General features: G+C 39.0%; 1 protein-coding gene across 1 annotated transcript in view; it reads left to right on the top strand.

Moving 5' to 3' along the window:
• LOC115612224 (vitellogenin-1-like) overlaps positions 1 to 15433 on the top strand; it is a 65171-nt gene extending 49738 nt beyond the window's left edge. Inside the window, exons 22-36 of the mRNA XM_030496239.1 lie at positions 557 to 770; positions 1643 to 1812; positions 2443 to 3246; positions 3330 to 3386; positions 4182 to 4370; positions 5429 to 5635; positions 6259 to 6401; positions 6919 to 7057; positions 8266 to 8401; positions 9128 to 9314; positions 9724 to 9821; positions 10414 to 10508; positions 10614 to 10773; positions 11983 to 12144; positions 15116 to 15433. Of these exons, the coding sequence (XP_030352099.1) occupies positions 557 to 770; positions 1643 to 1812; positions 2443 to 3246; positions 3330 to 3386; positions 4182 to 4370; positions 5429 to 5635; positions 6259 to 6401; positions 6919 to 7057; positions 8266 to 8401; positions 9128 to 9314; positions 9724 to 9821; positions 10414 to 10508; positions 10614 to 10773; positions 11983 to 12144; positions 15116 to 15234 (2880 nt within the window). The 3' untranslated portion in view covers positions 15235 to 15433. The remainder of the gene's footprint in view (positions 1 to 556; positions 771 to 1642; positions 1813 to 2442; positions 3247 to 3329; positions 3387 to 4181; positions 4371 to 5428; positions 5636 to 6258; positions 6402 to 6918; positions 7058 to 8265; positions 8402 to 9127; positions 9315 to 9723; positions 9822 to 10413; positions 10509 to 10613; positions 10774 to 11982; positions 12145 to 15115) is intronic.
• The last annotated feature ends 7508 nt before the right edge of the window (positions 15434 to 22941 follow it).

Raw genomic sequence — 22941 nt, forward strand, 5'->3', positions numbered from 1 at the left:
ATTCCAATTTTAATTAATCATAATTTTTCTACAAGCATTGCTTAGCACATGTAAACTCCATAGTTTTGAGTGAAAATTTCCAACATCTGATATGCTTTGACTATCTAGTTAATGTAGTCTCGTATTTGTGTCAGACCTCAACTGAGACAGAACTTTGATCCACATAGATGAAAGTTCTGTTGTTTGACCCCATCAAAAATCAAAGGAAAGAACTCCAGTCAGTCTAGAGCAAACTCAGATTCATCAGCAACCTGTTAACATTGTCTAATACTTCAGGAAAAAAAATTAAATATTTAAAATTAATATGTGATATAATTTTTCATTCTTATAGGATGAAGCTCTTTTTACACTAGGCAGTCCAATCAAGCCATTCAGCTAATAATTTTGTCCTATTGAAAACCAAGTTATCCCATGTCACAGCATTGCTATCTCAAATAAACTGGTTAATTCCTCCTGCACAACCTAAGTAACTATTACCAAAACAGGATGACTCATAACACTCAAATATTCCACTTACTGTCGTCCAGTTTAACTTGACATCTGTATTATCTAATAGGACAGACAGTCTGCAGAAGATGCTTCATTGGGAATTTCCTTTGGACACTCTTCTTCCCGAAAAGAGCCATTTGTTCAGTCCGTGTGCTCCAATGCAAATACATTTGGGGTTCAAGTGTGCATTGAAAGGAAAAGCATACATGCAGCGTTTATAAAAAATGTGCCTCTTTATTACCTAGTTGGAGAGCATGCCCTTAGAATGAGCTTCAAGCCAGGTAAATACAGCCATAATGGGTGGGTGAGTAGAGGTGCGTGTATATACACATATATATTTGTAGATGTACATATCTTTTGCATCTTAAGTACCACTAAAACTACCATTAGACCTACTACCCCTGCCAGTATTGGCAACAGAGTATGCTTGTAGCAGGAACCCATTTCTCCCCGGCTCGTCTGAGCCATGATTCCCCAGCTCTCCTAGCAATGCCACTCAGCATGGCCGGTGTCAAGCAGAGCTGATCTGTGCCTGCAGAGCGTGTCTGATGCACCCTGAATCATTGGATTTGGGATTCAGGCACAGAGCAATTGGACATGGGCAACAGATCTGATGCAGTGTCCTGTAGCTACACTCCAAAAACCAGACTCTTAAAGGGAATTATGGATTAACCCTGCCAGGATCTAGTCCTTAGAGTCTTAATCCATGATCATAAGAAGTAAACGCACAGCAGGCCACCAAAGCTAGGTCTCCTAAGTATCAAAACAAATGGCCTAACGATGGGGCCATTCTCTACAATTTGAGAGTTGGGCCTCAATTCCTCTATGATGCCTAATTCGCTGTCCCATACTACATTACATAGCTAAGCAATTCAATTCACCTGACTTAAATCTGCTGATCATCCTGTTTATTGACTTGAAAAGAATCTAGTATCATGCTAATATTTTAAAATTTGGTTATTGCCAGTATGTGCTTTAGCTGTTATATAAAATTTATAACAAAGTTGCTGAATACCAAAAATAATCAGTGACCATTTATGTTTGCATTTGGGGAAGAATGGCTAAAAAAAAAAAAAAGAATAAGCCAAAAATGGCTTATTCTATCATTCAGTTGCTAATAGTAACAGTAATGCTAATTGCCGTGTAATTTCAGTTTACACAGAGGCGCCTATAGAAAAAATACAAGTCACAATTCAAGCAGGAGACCAAGCTCCTACAAAAATGGTACGTTTAGTAACATTTGAAGATCCAGAGGCACGAGTACCTTCCAGAAAAGAAACACTTAAAAGAGTGAAGAAAATCCTTGATGATACAGATGACCAGGTACTACCACAAAAATCCACTTCTAGATTTGTGGGAGACATTACACAAAGCTTAGTTATTTGTATTTCTGTAACTAAGTATCTTTCTTTGCTTAGATAGTATACAAAAGTTGGAAAATAAAGACAGGGCTTTCCGTACACAAGTCTTTCTGCAGATCTTCTGCTTACATTCATCTCTTCTGCATGTGAAGGACATTAGAAAGAGCAGGTTGGTTTTCTAGATGTTTATGAAAATCTCTTGTAAGAGACAAAATAGTTGTGCGCCCAAAAGGTAGTCTGTTTCTTCCAGCACTGTAACTATAGCAAAAGGTATGACACCTACCTAGACAACTTGCCCTGAGATATAACAGCTACGATAATGTCATTACATGTTACATGTAATCGTATGATCAACAATTTCTACACACGTTGCCTATCACAAAAGTTTGATGTATTCTTCTACTTTTGTGTAGTTTTAACATGTTATTATGAATTCTCCTTCTTGTGATGTATTGCAAGAATGCTATCAGACATACATCTTGTCTCCTAAGGCAGCAGAGAGATCTGTAGCTCTCTGTATCTGATTTTACTTACAGCTTTCTGCAGGAACACAGAAAAATAATTTTGTTTTTCCTATGGTACCATTGACCAGGGGACAAGAAAAGCTGGAAGCTCATCATCCAGTGCCAGCAGCACCAGTGGCAGTGCCGAGAGTACAACAAGTAGCCCCTCCAGCAGCGACTCTGACAACAGAGCATCACAGGGAGGCACCCAGATAAATCTGAAAACAAGACAGTCCAAAGCCAAAGAAAAGAAATTCTACCCCTTCGGGGACAGTGGTGGTAGCAGCAGCATCAGCAGTAGTGGCAGTAGTAGTGGCATTAGTAGCAGCAAAAGCAGTAGCAGTAGCAGCAAAAGTAGCAGTAATAGTGGCAGCAGTAGCAGCAAAAGCAGTAGTAGTAGCAGCAGCAGCAAAAATAGCAGTAGTAACAGCAGCAGTAGCAGCAAAAGCAGTAGTAGCAGTAGCAAAAGCAGTAGCAGTAGTAGCAGCAGCAAGAGCAGCAGCAGTAACAGCAGCAAGGGCAGCAGTAGCAGCAAAAGCCAGAGTAGCAGTAGCAAGGGGAGGAGCAGCAGCAGAAGCAGTAGTAGCAGCAGTAGCAGCACAGGTAGCAGCAGCAGTAGCAAAGCACCTGGTATAAAGCAGAAGGCTAAGAAGCGGTCCAAGACCACACCATTTCCACTTGTCAGCGCTCCTGAAGGAGAGAGAAGTGTCCGTGAACAGAAGCGTAAAACACAGAGTAGCAGCAGTAGCAGCAGAAGCACCAGCAGTGGCATCAGCAGCAGCAGCAAAAGCACTGGTGCTTCCCATCGCCACAGCAAATATGATAGACAAGCTGAGATGAAACGTGTCAAGTCCCAGTTTAACAGTCACAGTAATGAAGTTTCTACAGAATGGGTAAAATTTCCTAATGCTTTGACTTCTGCCAGGAGGTGATCCTTATCGAGCTGTAGGTAAGAACTTCTTTTGGAATTTTGCAGGAATACCACCTTCCGAAAGTATACCGGCTCCGCTTCAGGTCTGCTAAGACTTATTGGGTAAGTCGCTAATTCAAGTGCACATTCCCATGATGGCTACAGTTGATAGGATCAAGCATATTACTGAATGATTTTGATAGTTTCATTTCAATTGAGCATTCCATGTTGTCCACTAAAACATTGACAATAGCCAAAATAAGCAGATTTATTACTAAAATACTATTATACTATATCTTCTGTTGTTGCAGCAGTTGCAATCCTCAAATTTGGGTCTGGAGACCTTTGGGCTAGATGCTGTACAATGCAGCCAAAATTAAAGTTAACAAAGACCAGGGGGAATTATAAAACAGCAGGATCTTCCAATGGGAATAGCCATGTCCAAAGTTTTTAGGCAATCATGGCAAAATCATCAGTTATATGGATTGTATCAGAAACAAGGTTCAGTATGCATTATGTCACAGAGGTATTTTAAGTATATTTTAGAAGGATGACAACATGCTTTTGGAGGTGCTACCCTTAAAGTTATTATGTATCCTGCTTGTGAAAGAGGAAGACTATTTACAGGGGTTTTCATTAATCTGTGATCTCTTTAATATTTCCAAAGTGTCAGTTTTCATGGGCAATGTGATGTTGTCATTTGCAATCACTGTCTATGCATCCTGTCAAGCAGAGATGCAGATGGATCCAAGGCATATTCCCACCCAATATATTTCATGTCTTATATGATAATAAAAATAACACTCTAGATATGTCTATCTGTTACCTACAGAGGGAGGCTAAGAACTCTGATGTTGATGTCTACACTGTAAAACTAGAGGCCATGTCATAGCTTTTTAACCTATTCTTGTTTCTTAGCATCCAGATCGTAAGATATCAAGCAGCTCATCGTCATCTTCCTCTGAGGTGGGAAGCAGCCATAGCAACAGCAGCAGCAGCAGCAGCAGCCACCACCATGGAGAAAATGCTGGCCACAGCTCAAAGAGGAGGCACGTGAGCAGAGGAGACAGCAGTCACCACAGCCGAGGTTGCAGCCTGGTGCGCGAGGTACTGCTACTACCTGTTTGGTATAAACAAGCAGCTGGGCTTTGCTGGCTGCAGAGCAGGAACTTTAGATGTGGTGGCACTCAAACCATCTGAGGTGGTTAGGCTCAGAAAGTACACTGAAGTCAAGATTGTAAATTAAAAGTCAAATCCCATTGAGATATTTTCTCCCTATAAAAATTTTTTTTTCCAAATTCACTTGGTTTCAGGGTTTTGTTTGCTGGTTTCTTGCGTATTTTTTCCTTCCTTTCTAAAAGTGTTTGCTGTGTGTGAAATCCTGGATTTGGAAATTATAAAAATTGAAGGGAATGAGGTTATAAGTCAAAGGGGAAAGAATTTTCTTTTTCCTGTGAAAGCCCAAAATGAAAAATAAATTGCATCAAAGTAAAAATGGGGAGGAAATAATAGGTTTTATTTAAAGATTTTTTTTTTTTTAACTTAAGTCCACCTTATTTAGATGTAGACCTGAGGTCATGAGTACATGCAGAGTAGAACTAAAATCAGACTCTCCATTGTCATTACGGATTGGTAAATGTAAAGTTCCGTTAAGCACAGATCATCTTTATTACACACTTAATATTCTATAATTATACTAATCAAAGGTATATACATAATAATAGAACAAATAGCTCTGCAAATGCAGGTAATGTCTATGGGAACTCTGCTACTGAGAAGGATTTCAGAATAATCAATTGGCTTGAAGGAGCTGTAGTATAGTAAGATATGTTGTCAATGTGCTGTGAAGGTATCTAGTATGTATTTAGGCAACTATTTAAAATACTAAAACGAACAAAATCTTACTACGTGCATAGAGATAGTTTGGAAGAGTCTTGGATCCCTCATCAAAACATCGTCTTTAAAAATTCCTGGTGGTAATGAAATAATCAAGATTCTAACCAAATTTATCCTTAAATATTGGGGTTATAGAAACACATACCTCAAACTAAACTGATGAAGGATGAGGACTGTTTCGTACTATCAGCACAAATAAAGTGGACTGTAGGATCTCCAGTGAATACACAGAAATATTTAAACACAGATGGTTGGGGGTTGTTTTTCAGTGCAACTTCCTGGGAGACGTAATTCCACCTGGCATTACAATTGTGGCACAGGCAGTAAGGAGTGACAACAGAAATCAAGGTTATCAAGCTACAGCATATGTTCATTCTGATGCTGCCAAAGTTGATGTGCAACTAGTTGTGGTTCAGCTGGCTGAAACCAATTGGAAAGCATGTGCTGATGCTGTAATACTGCCACTGAAAGCACAGGTAAGCACACAGGCAGCTTTGCTCAGAGAGACATCTAAAAGCCCAGAGGTTTTTAAGTACAGAGCACCTACTGTTTAGGAAAACTTAACAGGAAAAACATACATATTTTGAAATGTTTCACAAAGTTTATGAAATTTCAGAAAATGTTCCTATCTATGCTTTTGCATTAAAAATAAAAAAGAAAAAAACTCAGCCACTTCAAAATCTGCAAAAAAAAGATGTTGACTTTCAGGATATATCAAGAAGTATTTGGGAAGGCTACTAGAAATTATAGTGCAGTCTTCTTCTAGAAAGAAAAAATACATATTGATTCTGAAGTTACCAAGTCTAAAGAAATCTTGAAATTATGAGAAGCCTGATGTTTCAGGGGCTGCTTTGAGACAGGAATATATACATGTAGTTCTGCACAGCCTAGCAAACTTTTTTTTTTTACTATGCCACTGATTTTTCCAGATGTAGTCAAAAATTCTCTGTGAGCTTATTTATAGCAAAAGAAAGACTTGGAAACATTAAGGATCAGTGTGAAGTTTCAGGAAAGAAGAAAAACTTGCATCTTGAAATGGTCAAGAGTGGTTCTGTGATTCTTTTATGAAATTTGGGTGACTGTTTCCCTGCTTGTAAAGGCCAGACTGAGATGGGGCAAGGAGTGCCAGGACTACAAGATAGCAGCCACGGCCACCACAGGCAAACTGGCAAGGAAGCCAGCTGTGCAGCTGAAGGTGCAATGGGGAAATCTTCCATCATGGATAAAAAAGACAAGCACGGCGTATGTAATTTCTTCTTTCCTAAGTTATCATTTTGCTTTTCTTACGCTATTTGGCTTTATAAAAAGCACTGAAAGAATTGGGTGGAATTTTTTAACCCAAACATGTTTGGGGTTTTTTTCTGGATGGAAAAGAGAAGTTCAATGGCACAAAAGTATTTTTTGAATGTGTCCTACTTTCTCCACATGAAAATCCCCAAATACCTCAAAAATTTAAAAGCTTGAAATGGTTAATCTCATTTTCCATATTAAACTATTTGATATTTCAGTTCAAAATGTCTTTTTAGTTTGAAATGTTCTCTAGTCAATCTCAAAAAATACCCGGTTAAAATTAGCAGAATAAAACCAATGTGTTTCCTCTGGGTAAAATCAACCATTTAATCTGACCCAAAGTATTATTCTTAGACTTTTCAGTTTGTCCATTGTTTCCCTGAATTTTCAGAACTTGCAGGTAGTCCTCATCCTCCCACATCTGTACTTCCTCATATACCTGAGTTTGTCATATCTTGTTCATCTCTAGATTCATGAAATACGTTCCTGGTGCAGCACTTGTGTTGGGCTTCTCAGAAGCACACCAGAGAAATCCATCTCGTGAAGTTATAGTAAGGGTGGCTGCAACATCTCCACGAACAATTGATACAGTAATTAAAGCTCCTGGGGTACGTGTCGATTTTTATTTTCCTTTTCCCTACCTTGAATGGATTCTCAACTAATAATATTTTAACATTTAATGTAAAGAAAAAAAAAGCAAAACATTCCTTTTTAAAGAAGCTGCTATATGCCTGACTTTATTACATGGGTCTTGAAATACATACAAGAGTACTTTTGATTTTGTGTTGCTTTGGTGCAATGTAGCAATAAGTTGAGAATCAGACTCTGTAGTCAAATACCTTGTTTTCATGTTGAGAACAGCACTTAGGCCCAAATTGTCTCAAGTATGACTGCACTGCTCTCACACCTTTATTCATTTTAACCAGCATGACTAGTTCTGTGAGATGTGGGGGGGACTCGGAGCAAGTAACAGAGGCCTTGAGAATGCCTTGCACTCTGTGGCAACCATATGCGGCATCTACTTGTGTTGGTACTCAAGTCCCACAACTGCAGTAACCATGCTTGATGAGACAGGTCCGAGCAAGCTATGACAGCCCCAAATACAATTCTGCCTTAAGCAAATCAGAGCAGTTAGTTACACTCTTAGAGCAGCTTGCACAGGCTGGATCTGTAGAATCCCACTGGTTAATTGGTCCTCGTCCACCAAATCCCTCTGCACTGCTTTGAAAATTTTTCCCTATGGATCTCTGGCAAATTAGTAACAGTTAGCTATTCATACACAGAGAAATTAGTGTCTCTTTAACCTTCCATGGTGGTTCAGTGTTGCAGGATCTTTAATATATGATAATGAAGAAGTAGGCACAGTAGGCATTAATTTGATTGTCTTGGTAAATGTAACTTGTAGCTACAGTGAGGGATCTTACCCTAGTGCTCACCTGCTCACCATGCCAGTTTTCAGCCTGTAATGGATGCTGCTCACTTTTCCAGACACATCCATCAACTTACTCAGTTACTTAATTTGATACCTTATTTTTTAAGAAGTCACTTCAATATCACTTAAATTTCATCTATGTCTGTTACTTTCCAATGTCCTTAGCAATTTCTCTGAAAGTGTGACTAGAAGAGAAGACTTTTTTGTGGTTTCTCACAAAACATTTAGGTTTGGGTGCATCCTGGAGAGACTAGCACAATGGCAATTGTATAAATGCATCTTCAAGATGTTTTTTTCAAGATAAGAGGGTTTTTTTGTTTGCAGTCATATCTTGAGCAATATGGTTCAGTTTATCTTAATGTATTTTTATTTCTGCTTTTTCAGGTAACACTTTACTATCAGGCACTCCGAATGCCATTCGTTCTGCCTTTAGGCCCATCTCCAACTTACGAGACTCGAGATATCACTGCCTGGAATTTATTTCCTGAAATAGCTTCGCAAATAGCACAAGAAGATCAATGTAAATATTACTTATATGCTTGTCTCATGAATAAGCAATGTTTGTAGATCCATCCTCTGCCATGACTGGGCCTTGCCTTTCCTTGTAGTGGTCTTACAGGGAAGCACAGCATCTCTAACCCTGCTTTCTCAACAGCTCATTCCTTCACTTAGAAGCAAGTTTGTTGGCAGCTGAATGAAGAGACTCCAAATAGATATAAATATTCAGAGTTCAGGAATCACTCCTGTCTGCAAGGACTAGGGGTTCTCTTTTTGCCCCTTTTAAGAAGGTGCTATCTCTGCATTGAGAGGCATCAGATGATGGTACAAGACAGATCATGTGTTTTCTGCCCTGTTTATTTTCCTCAAAAAAGTCATGTGAGTCTCTAGATGGTAGGTGCTTAGCACTTCTGTTGGAAGTATGAACTAGTTTTTACCATGTTTAGTTACTATTTTTAGTTTGTCAAGAATTTGCTACGATTTAGTCCCTGTTACCTTGAATTTTGTGGTTTTGCGAATTTAAGCATGTAATGAAAATCAGTATGAGTATATCTGTATCTGGTCATTATTCTGTAGTGCTATCCTGTCTTTACACACTCTGGCAGCATTGAAAGCTTCTGCCAAGGAGATGATGAAGTTTCTTTCCTGTTTGCTGGGTATTTCAATTTCATAGAGGTGGCTTTCAATACTTTGCAGCAACACGTACACCACTGTCATCTGCAATGTCTTTTCTGGTTTTGTTTTGCAGCCACATGTGAAGTCAGAGAGGGAGATTTCAAAACATTTGACCACATGAGCCACACATATTCTTTCAATAAAAGCTGCAGCCTGATAGTGGCCCAAGACTGTACAGAGCACCCAAAATTCATTATTACTACAAGAAATGTTGATCCTCAGTCTTTCTCAAGAGAGGTTCACATAAATACACCCTCAGCGTAAGTGTGGTTTATTCTGAGGGCTCAGGAATTAGGTGTAAAGTTTCAGGGAGTTAGTCTGGGGATGGGAAACCTGTACTTCCTAGGTAAAACTGGTTTGCAATTAGATTTCCAGAAGGAATCCTAATCTGAGACTTTTTGTTTAGTTGCTCTTGTCTTCGATTTCACAGATGCCATTATCTGATAATGTGCTTATTATGTCCCCACGCTCTCTTTTCTTAAAAGGTTGAATCTCAAAACCCAAAGCCCCAGTGAATTTTCATTCAAAGATCAGATACTCAAGTTGGTTCTCTGCTAGCTTTGGTCACAAATATCTCTACTTTTCACATTTTAAATTAACCACTAGTTTTTTGGTTTGGTTTGTGGGTTTGTTTGGTGTTTTTTTTAATTTATTTTTATTTTTCTGAAGGAACATTGCAATCTATCCTGCTGCAAATTCCTCTCTCCTTGTGGCATGCAATGAAGAACCAGTTCTATCACACAGCAGAGTTTCAGAGTATGAAAAAAGTAAGCTGTGATACTCACTTTTCCAGGACTTACTCAGAAACTAAATATCTTAAAGATGATTTTTATGGATTCCACAGAAATATCTCAATGTAAAGAAAACACAAGTGGGCTTAAATAAAAGAAAAACTAGACTTTACTTTCTTAATATTTGTACAGACTTACATTCCTGTTTCCTATAGTATATACACTTTTACTTTCCTCCGCCACAACTAGCAGGTAAATAAAGCCCTTTCTTATACATGTGGTATGTCCAGGTTGGTGATTGGTTAGAAAAAAACATCACAGTTAGATGCTTTGTTTCAGATATTTAGCTGGAGCACCAGCAATGTCATTATCATTTCAAGACTTAGCAGACTGGACACAAAAGTCAGTTCCACTTATAGGTAACAGCAGTAGAATATTTTTACACATAAAGAGATACTTTATCCTATTTCTGCTTTCTCCCCCCCCCCCCCCCCCCCCCAAAAATCCAACTGTAGCAGCAAAATTATCATTGTGAAGGAAAATGCATTATGGTGTATTTTGTACTACTCAGTTTCTCCATTAATCTAAAATTGAACAGATCACCTTATGATTCACTGTCTTCCTACAGACAATGTTAAAATTTCTAAAAATGAAACAACAGTTATTGTGGAAGCTCCAACACATGGACTGAAGAAAGTGACTTTTGATGGTGTGATCCTTAAGGTATTTGGCTTACTTTCGAGGTTACTACTTTCTTTCAATTTAGTACCTTGGCAGTGTAACAGACCAACACTTCAGTATTCACTACAAAGATGTGCTATTTTATAGATTACTGTTGCTTCATGGATGAGAGGAAGGACCTGTGGAATCTGTGGAAATAATGACAGAGAAAAGCACAATGAACTCCTAATGCCAAATCATAAGCTGGCACACAGCTGTTCTGCTTTTGTTCATTCATGGGTATTGCTAGAAGAATCCTGCTCTGGTGGTGAGTAGAACTGAAAACACTTTATGTTTGCAGAGAAAACAATTTCACTTTTCTCTGCCAATAGCTAGAAAACATTTTTTTTTTTTTAGCAGCAGATATCTTTTTTACTTAGAAAAGATAATAGCAATATATATCCATTTTAACTTCATTAACCACTGTCTGATTAAAACACTATTAAACATGTGAATATAGAGAATATATACTACAGCAAAGGTCTTTCTCTCATGAACAGTTCAATGTTAAATAATTGATTCTACTATAATTTCTTACACTGAGTAGCTTTTTTCTTGGAGAGGCAAAATCAGGCCTAATCTTGGTCCTGTTGAAATAAGTGTGATTTTCACCACTGAATCAAAGCAGTTTCAGCTGTTGTCTGCAGACTTAATTTAATCAAACCAGTTGCAGACTATGAACGTAGTGTCAGATCTTAAGTTTATGTATATTTTCAGAGTGCACAAAATTTAATTTTTGTTCTGCACCATCAGAGGGTACAATCTCAGGGAAATATTTAGAAATAATCTCACCGTAACAGAGCTTACTCTCGCATGTAACTGGACAAGTAATGATGGCCTTCCATAAGAACAGTACAGTTTTGTTCTGGAGGTCTGCATTTACCTTGGACCTGAGATAACCTTATTGAAGTTAATGGTTGTTTTCTCCTTGACTTCAGTGGCAGCAGAATTGTACTTATCTGTGTGTCATGAAATGGAGTCATAGCTGGGATCCTGTTAAGTTACATTATACCTTTCTAGTGAGATAATTGCAGCATTATAAAAATCATCCAATACAAAAATTATCCTTGATGTTATTATATAAATGCTGCCTTTTTTTTTTTTAATCCATTCACTACAGTTGACATTTTTCCTAATGCAATGAAGTAGCCATTGTGCTTGCAGTATCTATTCTTAATAGCGTTTAGACATGAGAGGTTATTTTCTGTGTATTATGTAGTTCTAAAAAACTGGGTATACATGGTTCCATTTGGGTTATATTGTGCAATTAGATTTTAAAAATAGCTCCCCTTTCAGAGTCTTTCTTCTATCCCCCAACTTATTATCACCCTATCTTGATAACCTCACTACTGTGAAAATGGTTTGTCAGACACCTGTGTTTTAATAAAAGCTGAAGAGAAAATGTGGACCTTTATTACTACAAGGATCGATTGGGATTTATTTCTACAATTTTAACTACCTTTCCTTTTCCTCTTAGGGTGCAAGCTGCAGCGCAGTTATGTGAAGCTGAATCGAAATCCTACTGTTGATGGAGAGGAATCTATGTGCTACTCTGTTGACCCAGTACTGAAATGTATGAAAGACTGTACTCCAATCAAAAAAACTTCAGTTAAGGTTGGCTTCCACTGCTTCCCAAAAGGTACGATATTTTTCTTTCTGTGTGTGTCATGTACTGTAGGAGCTCTGTCAGAGCATTCAAAAGAACAAAACACAGCACAGCCACGCACAGACCTGTATTGCTTCGGCTCCTCTCTGAGCTGTTGTTTTTAATCCCATTAGTATTTGCTATAACCACTGACAGTACTGGCCAGCTAAAAGCTAGTTTAGATGATGGCAGGTAGCATCATCTGAGAAAAACATTTGAGGTGATAAAAGGGGCAGCAGTGATCAATAAAATTTTTTTCACATTTTCAGGATCTCCATAAAGTTGAGATAAGCAACACTGAGTCCTTTTACGCACATTACAGCCTGCAATTTTGTGTAGGCCAGGGCAAGCAAGGCAATTGAAAGTCAGTGAAGTAGTGTGACATGACTGCTGTGATTAGGCTGCCAAGCTATGCCACTGTGCTATACATCACCAAAAAACACATTGCCAAAATGTTCTCTAGATTGTTCCAAAAAGCAGCCTGGTTTTGAACATATTTTACACACACACTCATGCCCCAGATTTTTAAAAATACTGGGCCTTTTTCTACTTTCACTTACTTATACCCATTTGCCATAAATGTGATGCATTGTCTAACTCAGGTTCACACTGAAGCATGAGAGGAGAATCCAGCCTGCAACAAGTATTTCCGTCCTAAATCTTTTAGTGAATTATGCAGTACAACTGTACCTTAGAGGAAAGCCTACCATTAGGGACTATCTTATGCAGTGGTCTGTTCTCCGTGTTAACCATGGTTGGCCAAATCCATTGTTAGCTGGGTTAATCCGGCGTGGTTTTTCTGAAGCCAATGAACCCCTGTGTTGAGTAATAGTGGAGAGGAACGGAGTATTTTGTGTCTGATTTTAAATAACATCTGTGTAGAATTTCTCACTTTTCTCACATTATTAATATCTGCCATGTGCTGAATCAGCCCATAAAAGCAATGAATATCTTTCTTTCTATAATAGTCAACCATCTACAACAACATATTCAACAAGTAGCACAGAGTGCTAATAGTTTTATGACAGCTCCCTGAGATGTGAATAGATGCATCCTTTTCTGAAAAGAAAAACCCACCTTCAACAAAAAAGAACCCAAACCTTCCAAAGTCTTGTCATATCCATATTCCACAGATTTCTTTTGTGTGTCCATGTGTGTATCTCTGAAACGCCATTACCCCAGGCCACTCACTGCCTCAGAATTTTAGGCTATAATAAAGCTGTCTCATTCTCTCACAGAAATGTTTGAGCAAAGAGGAAAATCAGGAGGAAAAAAAAAATATATATATATATATTAGTTGTCACAGCCAGTGTTGTGTTTACAGCAATTTGCAGCCTTCTCTGCTTCATTTACTGAACCAGAGACTGGGAAGTCTGCTAGCAGCACTTCTAATCAAGAGCTTTTTATTTTTTTATTTAACCTGAGCAGAAGGAAGAGGAGTAGAAGGAAAAGGAGGAGGAGGAAGGGAAAGGATGCCATTTGTGGTTTTTTCGCAAGGTGATTGCTTTTCCTCAGGCTAAGGATCAACAGGAATACATCATCCTTTAAAAACTTTTCTTTTTCTTTGTTTGATGACTTGGAGAAGCAGTAGAAACAAAATCCTCATCTTTCTCAAGCTGAGAGCATGTATTTGCATACACTGCACAAAGACCTTTTCTTAGCAGTTTATATGAGAACTCAGACCTGCTAGTCTGCTGTTTCAAAAGAGAGGGACCCCATCACTGTCACCAGTTGAACAAGGATAAAATGAAGTACAAGGATGCAGAATTTCTCCTGTTGTCCTCAAATCAGTGAGACTGTAGTCTTAGGATCTTGACTGAGGCAGACATCAATCCAAATATAAGTCCACATATTAGCTTACGTTTCAAACATGCCACAAGCCCTGCTCATAGGGAGCGTAGTTACGCAGCCTGTTTGCCAAGGGAACTATTTCCTACATGGGTATGAATGTGATCAGACCACAGTGTGCCCAAGAGAAAGAAACATGAAAAGAATTAATGTACATTAAAAAAAACCCCATAACTGAGACATTCTATAGTATTTCTCATTTCACAGCTTGAAAATACTATATATTTGTTAAAAGTATCTCCAGCACCTTTCTGGAAAACATTTATTATCCATTTTTTTATGCAAAACCTGTGCTTCAGGTTGGGCAGTAATTTAGCCAAGGAGAGTATTAGCATTTCAGGACATAAGTGACTGAACCCATGCAGCAGTCTCCAGATTTTCCTGTGATGAGAGATGGCATGTTATAAATGTATCATCCAACTAAGGGATAAAACAAATGGAGGTAAAATTATGAAAGCTTTACCCATTCTTATTATACAAACTTAATCTAAATGGATGTCCTAATATTCTTCCAGATGCAATGATAAACCTCCAACTAGCTAAGAATATTTATTGGGAGGATGAATATCATTATTCCATTTAGATTATTTCAGCATTAAGGGATATGGCTTATTCAAGCTGCTGTTGATAAAGCAGTGTGGTAAGGTTAATACTGCAACTGACAATGCTCTGCCAGATTTCACAATATATGGGAAACTTTAATTAGAAGTTTATGAACCTCTGAAAATTCTCCAAGGGGCTTATCCTTCAGAATGAACTTTGACAGTCAGCTGAAATACTCAGTGTTATGCAGCACTAGCATAACAAGAGATTGCTGATGTATGTTGCTATGTGGTGGTCTTACATTGGCAGTGGCTACCTCCAGCACTTTTACAGCCTCCTGCCTGTTGTCTTCGTGCTTCATGAATTGTTATTCATTTTGGTTTTAGGGAAGTCTTATAGTAATTATATCATGGATGAAAATCCTGCTCCAAGTCAATGAGTCAGTTAGATGTCAGTTGTGGGGGCAGGATTTCATTCTTTACTTGATGAGGGAGTTGGCAGCCATCAAAAGTATTTCCTTGAAACGTGTTAATTTGCTTGATGTTAGTTAACAATGATTTCACTCTTCTGACAGATACCAGTGTAAGCCTGCTGGAATGGCAGAGAAGCAGCGATAAGAAATCTGCATCTGAGGATGTAGTGGAGTCTGTGGATGCTGACATTGATTGTACCTGCACTGGCGACTGTAGTTAAGCTAAACGCTTTAGTGTTGTGCTATAGACATACTATACAAATAATTGAATAGCTGGGCAGATAAGAGGGGAACATAATAGCTGTAGTAAAATATTAAGAAAGGTGCTTACAGAAAATAAGCCTACTGCATTGCATCCGAAGTCAAATGCATTATGTACAGTCTGCACTGCTTAATAAATATGTTGTTCATTAAATAAGTGTTCATGTGGTCTGTCTTTTTATTTTTCGCTATCAACAAAACAATCAGACCAACTATAATATTATCCAGAATTTCTGCTTCCTTTTATCTGCAATATAATTACAGCAGTCCTCTCTTAAAATTGTGTTCACTAGGTGATGAAAGGAAAACATGATTACTGCTACTGCTAACATTCCATTGTGCAAAGAATTTCATATTTAGCATACTAAAGACACAGTAAGCATTTGTTTTCTTTTATGTTTTCTGGTAAAGAGCAAAGTCTGTTCTTGGAACCGTTCTGAAAAAAAATACGTTTTACTCCCAGCAAGACCATTAGCCTTAGCACATTCTACAAAGGAATGATTGGACTGCTAGACTCCCACTGTAGCTTTCCAGAGAGCTATAGTGTGTGACACAGTCCCCATTTTCATTTAAATTTCAATGGATGTGCTGTTGCTTCATGAGCTAAAAGTATGAATAGGAACTTTTTTTTGTTGTTTACCATCTCCTATTGTATACTTACGAAAATGATGCCTTTAAAAAATTCAGGGAACAATAATAATACATCAGGTAGCATTCCAAATACGCTAAAAAAAGTAATATGTAGAAAAATACGTGAGATCAATAACATCATAAAGCTAAAATAAAGTACAAGCAGGACAGTTAGACTGTGTTTAACCAGCAAAGTGTCAATCTGCTAGCTTTCACTAGGCCTATGCAGAAAGGCAATTCCCTCCCACCTCAGGGAACCAGGAATAGGTGGCACCTTCTAACCCCAAGCAATGGCACAATATCTCTTCACCTTGTACACAAATCAGCTGTGCAGTGAGCTGTGATAAGTTTCCATAACAGGCAATAGCAGCAAGCATGCTCTTCCAACAGAAGCCTTAGCACGAGCAAGGCACTGCTGAACCCAAATGCTGTCAGGAAACTGTCATTAAAGAAAATACTTTTCTTTCTAACTAAAACTGAGCTATCAGAAAGACGATTGAAGACTAAATAGCTGAACAATTACAGAGCAAAATTTCTCAGTGCTTTTTTATTTCCCAGAGCAGAAATATGAGTAATGTGTCATACTCCTTTCACTCTCTCTGAAGTTGCAGCTTGCCACACACTTGAAGTTAGAAAAGACCCAGTTTTCCTCAATGTACTGCATATACTTCATTGTTTCCAGAAGAAAGTAAGTCATTAGGAGTTTGTTCAAACCAGGGCTCAGTGGGCTGAGCCTGGTGCCCCTAAGCTTCTCTCCTGAGGATAACAGACATTAAAGGGGGGTTACCCCAGCCTTAATTTAGTCTATATGTTGTATTTGAGAACCTTCTTGTGTACTGGGTCCATATGCAGATAGCCAGTGTTCTATTCAACAGCTTATTTCCATGCAAGTATGTTCAAACTAAGACCAGTAACATGAGTTCTTGCACTGTTTTTATTTGTAATAAAGCATTCACAAGTTCCCTGTACAAAAGCTGTGTTTTGCTGACTCATCACAAATGCTACACTGCCAAAAGGGTAGTCCCAAACAAGAGGAGAGATGAAGCATATTGCATTACACTTTCCTTTAAAATCACACTAATATTACACCTGGAGAGCCCTTTTCTGGAGTATTGTTTTCACTGTGACTTATGGGAGATATGCATTGACATTCACAGGATTGGACTGTCATCTTTAATCCAACACCTTCTCCTTTAATCCTCTTGTTTACAAAAGAGAAACTTTTGCCAGTCAACCACTTCAGATACGACAAAGGTAGTGAAGAGATATAGTGAGAGAAGAAAAATGAACTTTCATGCTCAATGACTTGAACAGGAATTTAGTAACAACAAAGAGCCATTAGTAAGAGAAGTAATTCTGCTTGCAGTAAAACACAGTCATCTACACAGAAGCATGACACTAATTAACAACAATCAAGCTGGGATGTACAGTACAAAAAATGCAAGCAACTCATAAAGGCAAATGCCTTCTCCCAGAAACAATATACAGACTGTTTCAGTCATTGGAAAAAACTCGAAGGCAGAGATTGATCAGCAGTCCTAAATTAGTTTATTCTACAATGCTGATTTATAATAATACATACTGTATGGCATTAAAAAACATAATTGTGGCAGGTCAGGGCTGTCCCTGATGAAGCCCCACTTTGGATCCTGCATCAAGAATGCACCTCCAGTGCCACAGCTAAAGGGAGCCACCAGAACAGCTACGTGTCTCTTTCTCACAGCTAAATTGTCATGCCTGGAAAAGGTATCCTGCCCATGCTAAAACCACACATGTATTCCTTTTGCCCAGCAGATGCTCCTCTGTTAGCACTTTCCACTGCCTGTGGTGTTCACAGGCAATAAAGCTCCCAACAGCAAGATGCTGTGTGGGACTGCTTGAGGCCAAAAGTCCTAAAGAAAGTCCTAGCTCACACACTGTCCCAGACATAAGGAAAGAAAGGTGAAAATGCCACATCATAGTGTCAGAGCACAGCCAGAGAATTCACTCACCATCACCCTATCAGTAACGCAGCCCAGGCTCGGGTGCAAGCTCAACCAGAGGGGAAAGCAGTGGCTAGCAAAATCCAGGCACACCTCTTTCACTGCTCTGTGCAGGGTGTGGCTGAGGCACAGCTCGTATTACCTCCATTTGGAAGGGGCAGCTTTCATTTCTGCGCAGTTCCTTTTTGGTAGTGCCCTCTGCTGAGAAAGCTGAATGCCTCTGACTAAGTGAAACACTCCACTGACACTGCAGCTGCAAAATCCAAATATAACAAAAGTTAGTAAAGCATGAGGTTGGCAGTGGGCATGGCAAAGCAAAAGTCTTAGAACCACCTCATTTTGCCAAAGGAATTAAGTGCATTAGCAGTACAAGTGTGAAAAAGCCCTTCTGGAGTTTCTAATGCACCGCATAGATATTTCCAACCCATCTGGGAGGATATCTGCAGTCCAGATTTAAACCTCATTTGGAAATCACGCCTGTCCTACCCTATAAAGCAAACCAAAGTTATACAGCCTACCGAGTATTAAAATGTGTACTTCACAGCCTGAGCTTTTATGCACTCTACTTTTCATTCCTAGTGCTTCTCAATGATATGAATTAATGAACTCTGGACTTTACTGTAGTAATCAAGGAATATGACCTTGCAATTACAGTACTCTAGTATTGTTTAAAAAAGTGAGTGTCAGGAAAAAGATGTGGGCCTAAGCACAGGCCAGGTTTGAGTCCTAATTCTGCCTTCATAGCCCTGTAAGGCAGTTTTGCATGAAGCTGGGGATTTCTGTGCCTCATTTTCTGCATCAGAAAGATATGACTACTTACCTACTTGATGGAGTCAGAAATGCTTATGAATTTAAAGTCCCATATGTCTTCTGCAAGTTCTTCCGTGATGCTAGAGATGAAAAGCAAATTTTTCCACTAGATCTCCTAACCACATGAGTGTATTTTATTGCTAAGTTGAAGGTTTTCATTTTCAGATTCATCCAACTGTACAATAACTATACATTTGGAAAAAATCAAAACAATGTACTTACTTAATTTGTTCATGGTCAGCTTTGGTTAAACCTTAGTGGATTATTCATAAAAGCCTAGAATTGGATCCTGATATTACAGTGGGATAGGCAAAAGGCTATTGGAGACACAGTCTTTTGTATCCTAGACAAAGACAACAAACCTTTTGTCCATCAGACCTGGCTCTTTTGATTCACTAATTTTAAATGACAGAGCGACTCTTAGGAAAGCATGGTCATTCTGCTCCAGAGAAAGAAGCTGCAGTGTGATAGGAAAGGACAAAACCCTTAATATCAGACCCCTTCTGGAAATGAAATGCCTGCTCCGCAGCATGAGCATTAAAAAAAAATAACGTGTACAATTCTAACCCGACTGAAGCCAATGCTTAAACTCAACAGAACCAGGCTTTTACTCAGCATGTTTGAATGAGTTATTAAACGAACTTTAGTTGTCCCTAAAAATAAATGTACTGTGTGGATCTAAGTGCAGCTGATGAATAAGAAACCTCAGGAATCTAGCAAATAAAGTAGTTAGGGCTAAAACCAAGGACAGCACAGAAGATTGCAGAAGAGAGTAGCTATTAGTAGCCATCTGAGCTTTATGTTGAATCTCAAGGTCTCTCATGCCATCTACTGGCTTTTTTGTTTACTAACAACGGTTTAAATCTTTTTCCTCCAGGTTTATTTATAGGTCGGATACATTCCAGGCAGTTTTATATAAATTCTAATCAAGGTTTGGGGTGGGGTTTTTTTTTCCCTCTAACCTCCACACTTGATTACTATGTGGATTTTTTTCCTGTAAGTCCATTACAATTCTGTACCTTTCTGAACACCATTTCACATTGTCTCTGGAGGAAAAAGACATTGCCTAAGACATTCTCATTTCTGTTATTGCTGGATAGGCAGTAATTACATTGCAAGCAGGGCTGGGAGGACAGTTTACTAAGAAAACCCAAAGCTGTTCAAAAATAGTACTTACAGTTCTTCCTCAGTCAGTGTGAGAAGGTTGTTATTTTCATACCTGAAAATGCTTCAATGTACAAAAATAAAAAAAAATTTTTAAAAAAATCTGGTTTTCCCTCTTTTTTCCCTTGCAGTTCACTTAGCTGTAATTCACAATGAACACTTATATGTCCTAATATTATTATTTACTTTCAGATTGGTTTTGGGAAGCAGGAATTATAGATAAATCTGATCATAAATCTTCCCTTCATTATCTGTAGCCTGTTTCTTCCTGATGTCCCAGTTTCCCTTCCCTATTTATCTGTGTCCACTGGCCTGTTCAGCTTCTCTCAAGAGGACAAACATGGGCACCTCAGCACATCGTCACCCAGCTCACAGGGGAAGCAGGCAGCCCCGCAGCTGTACACCATGCCCCATCTACAAGCTATTCAGGAAGCTTCAAAATTCACATTACACCCCCTGTTAAAACATCAGCCTGATGAAGCTTTTGGAGCTTTACAGAGTTGCTCTCTCCCTTCTGTCTGTGCTTTCCTTCTGCAATATCTTTCACTCATCTAACAGGCTAAGGGCCAGGGACATGTGTGACACGGTAGTTGTGAATGTGGATTGTTGACGTTAGCCAAGGTTGAAGTTCAGATCTCAGAAGGAGTTTGAACATCCAAGACCTCTGTGGATTATCCTGGACTACTCCAATTGCCATCTATATAATAAAGGCAAAATTAAATCAAAATCTTTACAGCAAAAGCTATCTGGAATTCATCAGGTTGTGCACCCTGTTAGTCCAAGTAAACTTGGTTCCTGTGACTGCACAGCTATGTTCTCCATCATCTTTGATGCATTTTGCCTTTAGGCAAATTGTGAATGCTTTGGAGAAAAATATTAATTGGAGACTTGCACCATCAAACCCAAGCCCTGAATGAACTCCTCAAGGGTCACTATAACAAATACAGTGCTGAACCAGGATGCTGAAATAACAACCTTCAGGCTTTTGCCACGGCTTTTGCCACATCTTTGTTTTGTCTTACTGGGAAAATGGACCACAGTCATTCTGAAGCTTCAGGGCACTTTCATGACTCTTAAAATCTTCTCAGTAATGAAATGAATTTCAAAATACAGTAAGTGGTGACAAACAAATGAAATGTTGTGACTAGCTCCCCTCAAACCTATCATCTCCACTATTTTTTTACCTTATTTCCTCCATGTATCCTCTTAACCTTCACAAATAGATGTAACTTGACATTCTTTATAGGCATCATATGAAGCAATATTTAAGTGCCTTGTTTAATAGTGGTCATATCTGTCTTTTGTGTGGTTGAGAATTTACTCTAGCTAGAGCTGCTCCAGTGCTTTGTTTTCTTGCCAGCTGATAGAAAGATAATTATAGCAAAAGAAATAGAGCCAAGAATTTGGGCTGAATAAGCTAACATGCTAGAATTCTACTTAAGTTCCTGCTTATGTGGTCAAAACAAAAGTATCCTGGGGGATGATATACAGATTAGATTCACTATGAGTGTAAGAGATAGATTGACAGTCTCAGGCTCTGTTTAGAACTGGCAGACAAATGTTTATCTCACTGAGCTAATAACTTGTCTACATTATTTCAGACTTAATGCAGATGCCTTGGTATCTTTGAATGGTGTTTCACCTTTGTGAAATGTGGATATACCACTTCCATTTGATACTAACTTGGACATGTCTACACCATGAGTCACAATGCCCCTTTGTCTCTGACATTACAGTTTGCTGTATTACAAGACTTCTATGTGTCTGAAGCCAGAGTACAACCTTCTACCCAGAGTATATCTAATATATAATTTATACACGAATATATTACATTTATATATTATATTCTATTATATTAAAAAGTTATACATACAATATTATATTATAGAGTATATAATTTTGTATATTAAGAGGATTTAAGCACTTTAAGTGGGATCTAAGGTATCGTCCCCCTCCAGCCTGATAGCTATTCAATAGGAAATGCTGAAGAGGTCATCATACATATCCCATTTCCCAGGGCCCTGGGCTCCCTGGATACAAGTTTCCATACCTGAAATCATCTTCTAGGTTCTGACAGCTACATTGCCCCTTCTGAAACAGCTGTGGGATGATGGGGAGGGGGAGAAGTCTCACATTTCAGGTGATTGTTCAACCCATTAAATCAATGTATAAAAATAGGTGGGAACCACAGTCGTATCATTGAATGAGCATAATCACAGATACGGTGGTTTTTGTGGGGCTCACTAGTAGAGATTAAGTAATGTAGAGAGAAGAACATCTTGTGTGAGGCTTTTCATGTCTTACGTGTGAGAAGGGGTTGAGACCCATGGCTTTTCCAGCATTTCTGAGTGGAGACAAGCCTGTTCTTTGGGATGCTGGAGAGCTGCACAGATGATGTAAATTAGGCACAAATAGACTTTCCTGTTTAAAGGTATAGAAGGAAGTATTAAGGATTTCAGTCTTAAGTATAAGCAACTACATCGCATCTAAGTCTTTTACTTTCCTGTGTGAAGCTGGGCATCAGTTTCTACAATGCTACAGCTTCACATTGGAAAATCCTGATTCAACCAAACTGAAATGCTCCAGAGGAATTAATTGGTGACCTTGCCTGACAGACCAAAATAAATCTGGCAGGCAGGTTGCCCCCTTTGCCAAGTCCTCAGATCCCCAGCTGCAGCCGTACGGATTACACAGCTCCCTGGGCCAGGTAAGGTTGCCAGCTCCAAGTCCAGCAACCAGCCAGCTCCCCCACGCTGCCTCCTGCTTTCAGCTTGGCTCTGCAGGCTCCCAGGCATGCCCAGGGCCAGCTGGTTAGCACCAGGCAGACAGGGAACCTGGCACTCCCCACACCTTTTGACCAGCTGGTGGATCGACAAAATGGATTGCTCCACTCATGAGAAATGCTGAGATGCTGACATCTCCCTCCTGTGCAGGGTGAAACGCACTGTGACAGCCTGAAACTCCAGTGAGACGTGGTTCCTTTCTGCAGCACATATGCTGCGCTCTGCCTCACTTTCTTCACTCGTGCAGGGGACAGTGGAGGTTTTCAGGTGTGGTGTGGTGAAGTTATTTCATTTATAT

This window comes from Strigops habroptila, chromosome 8, assembly GCF_004027225.2.
Source record: "Strigops habroptila isolate Jane chromosome 8, bStrHab1.2.pri, whole genome shotgun sequence".
In the NCBI taxonomy this organism is placed as follows: domain Eukaryota; kingdom Metazoa; phylum Chordata; class Aves; order Psittaciformes; family Psittacidae; genus Strigops; species Strigops habroptila.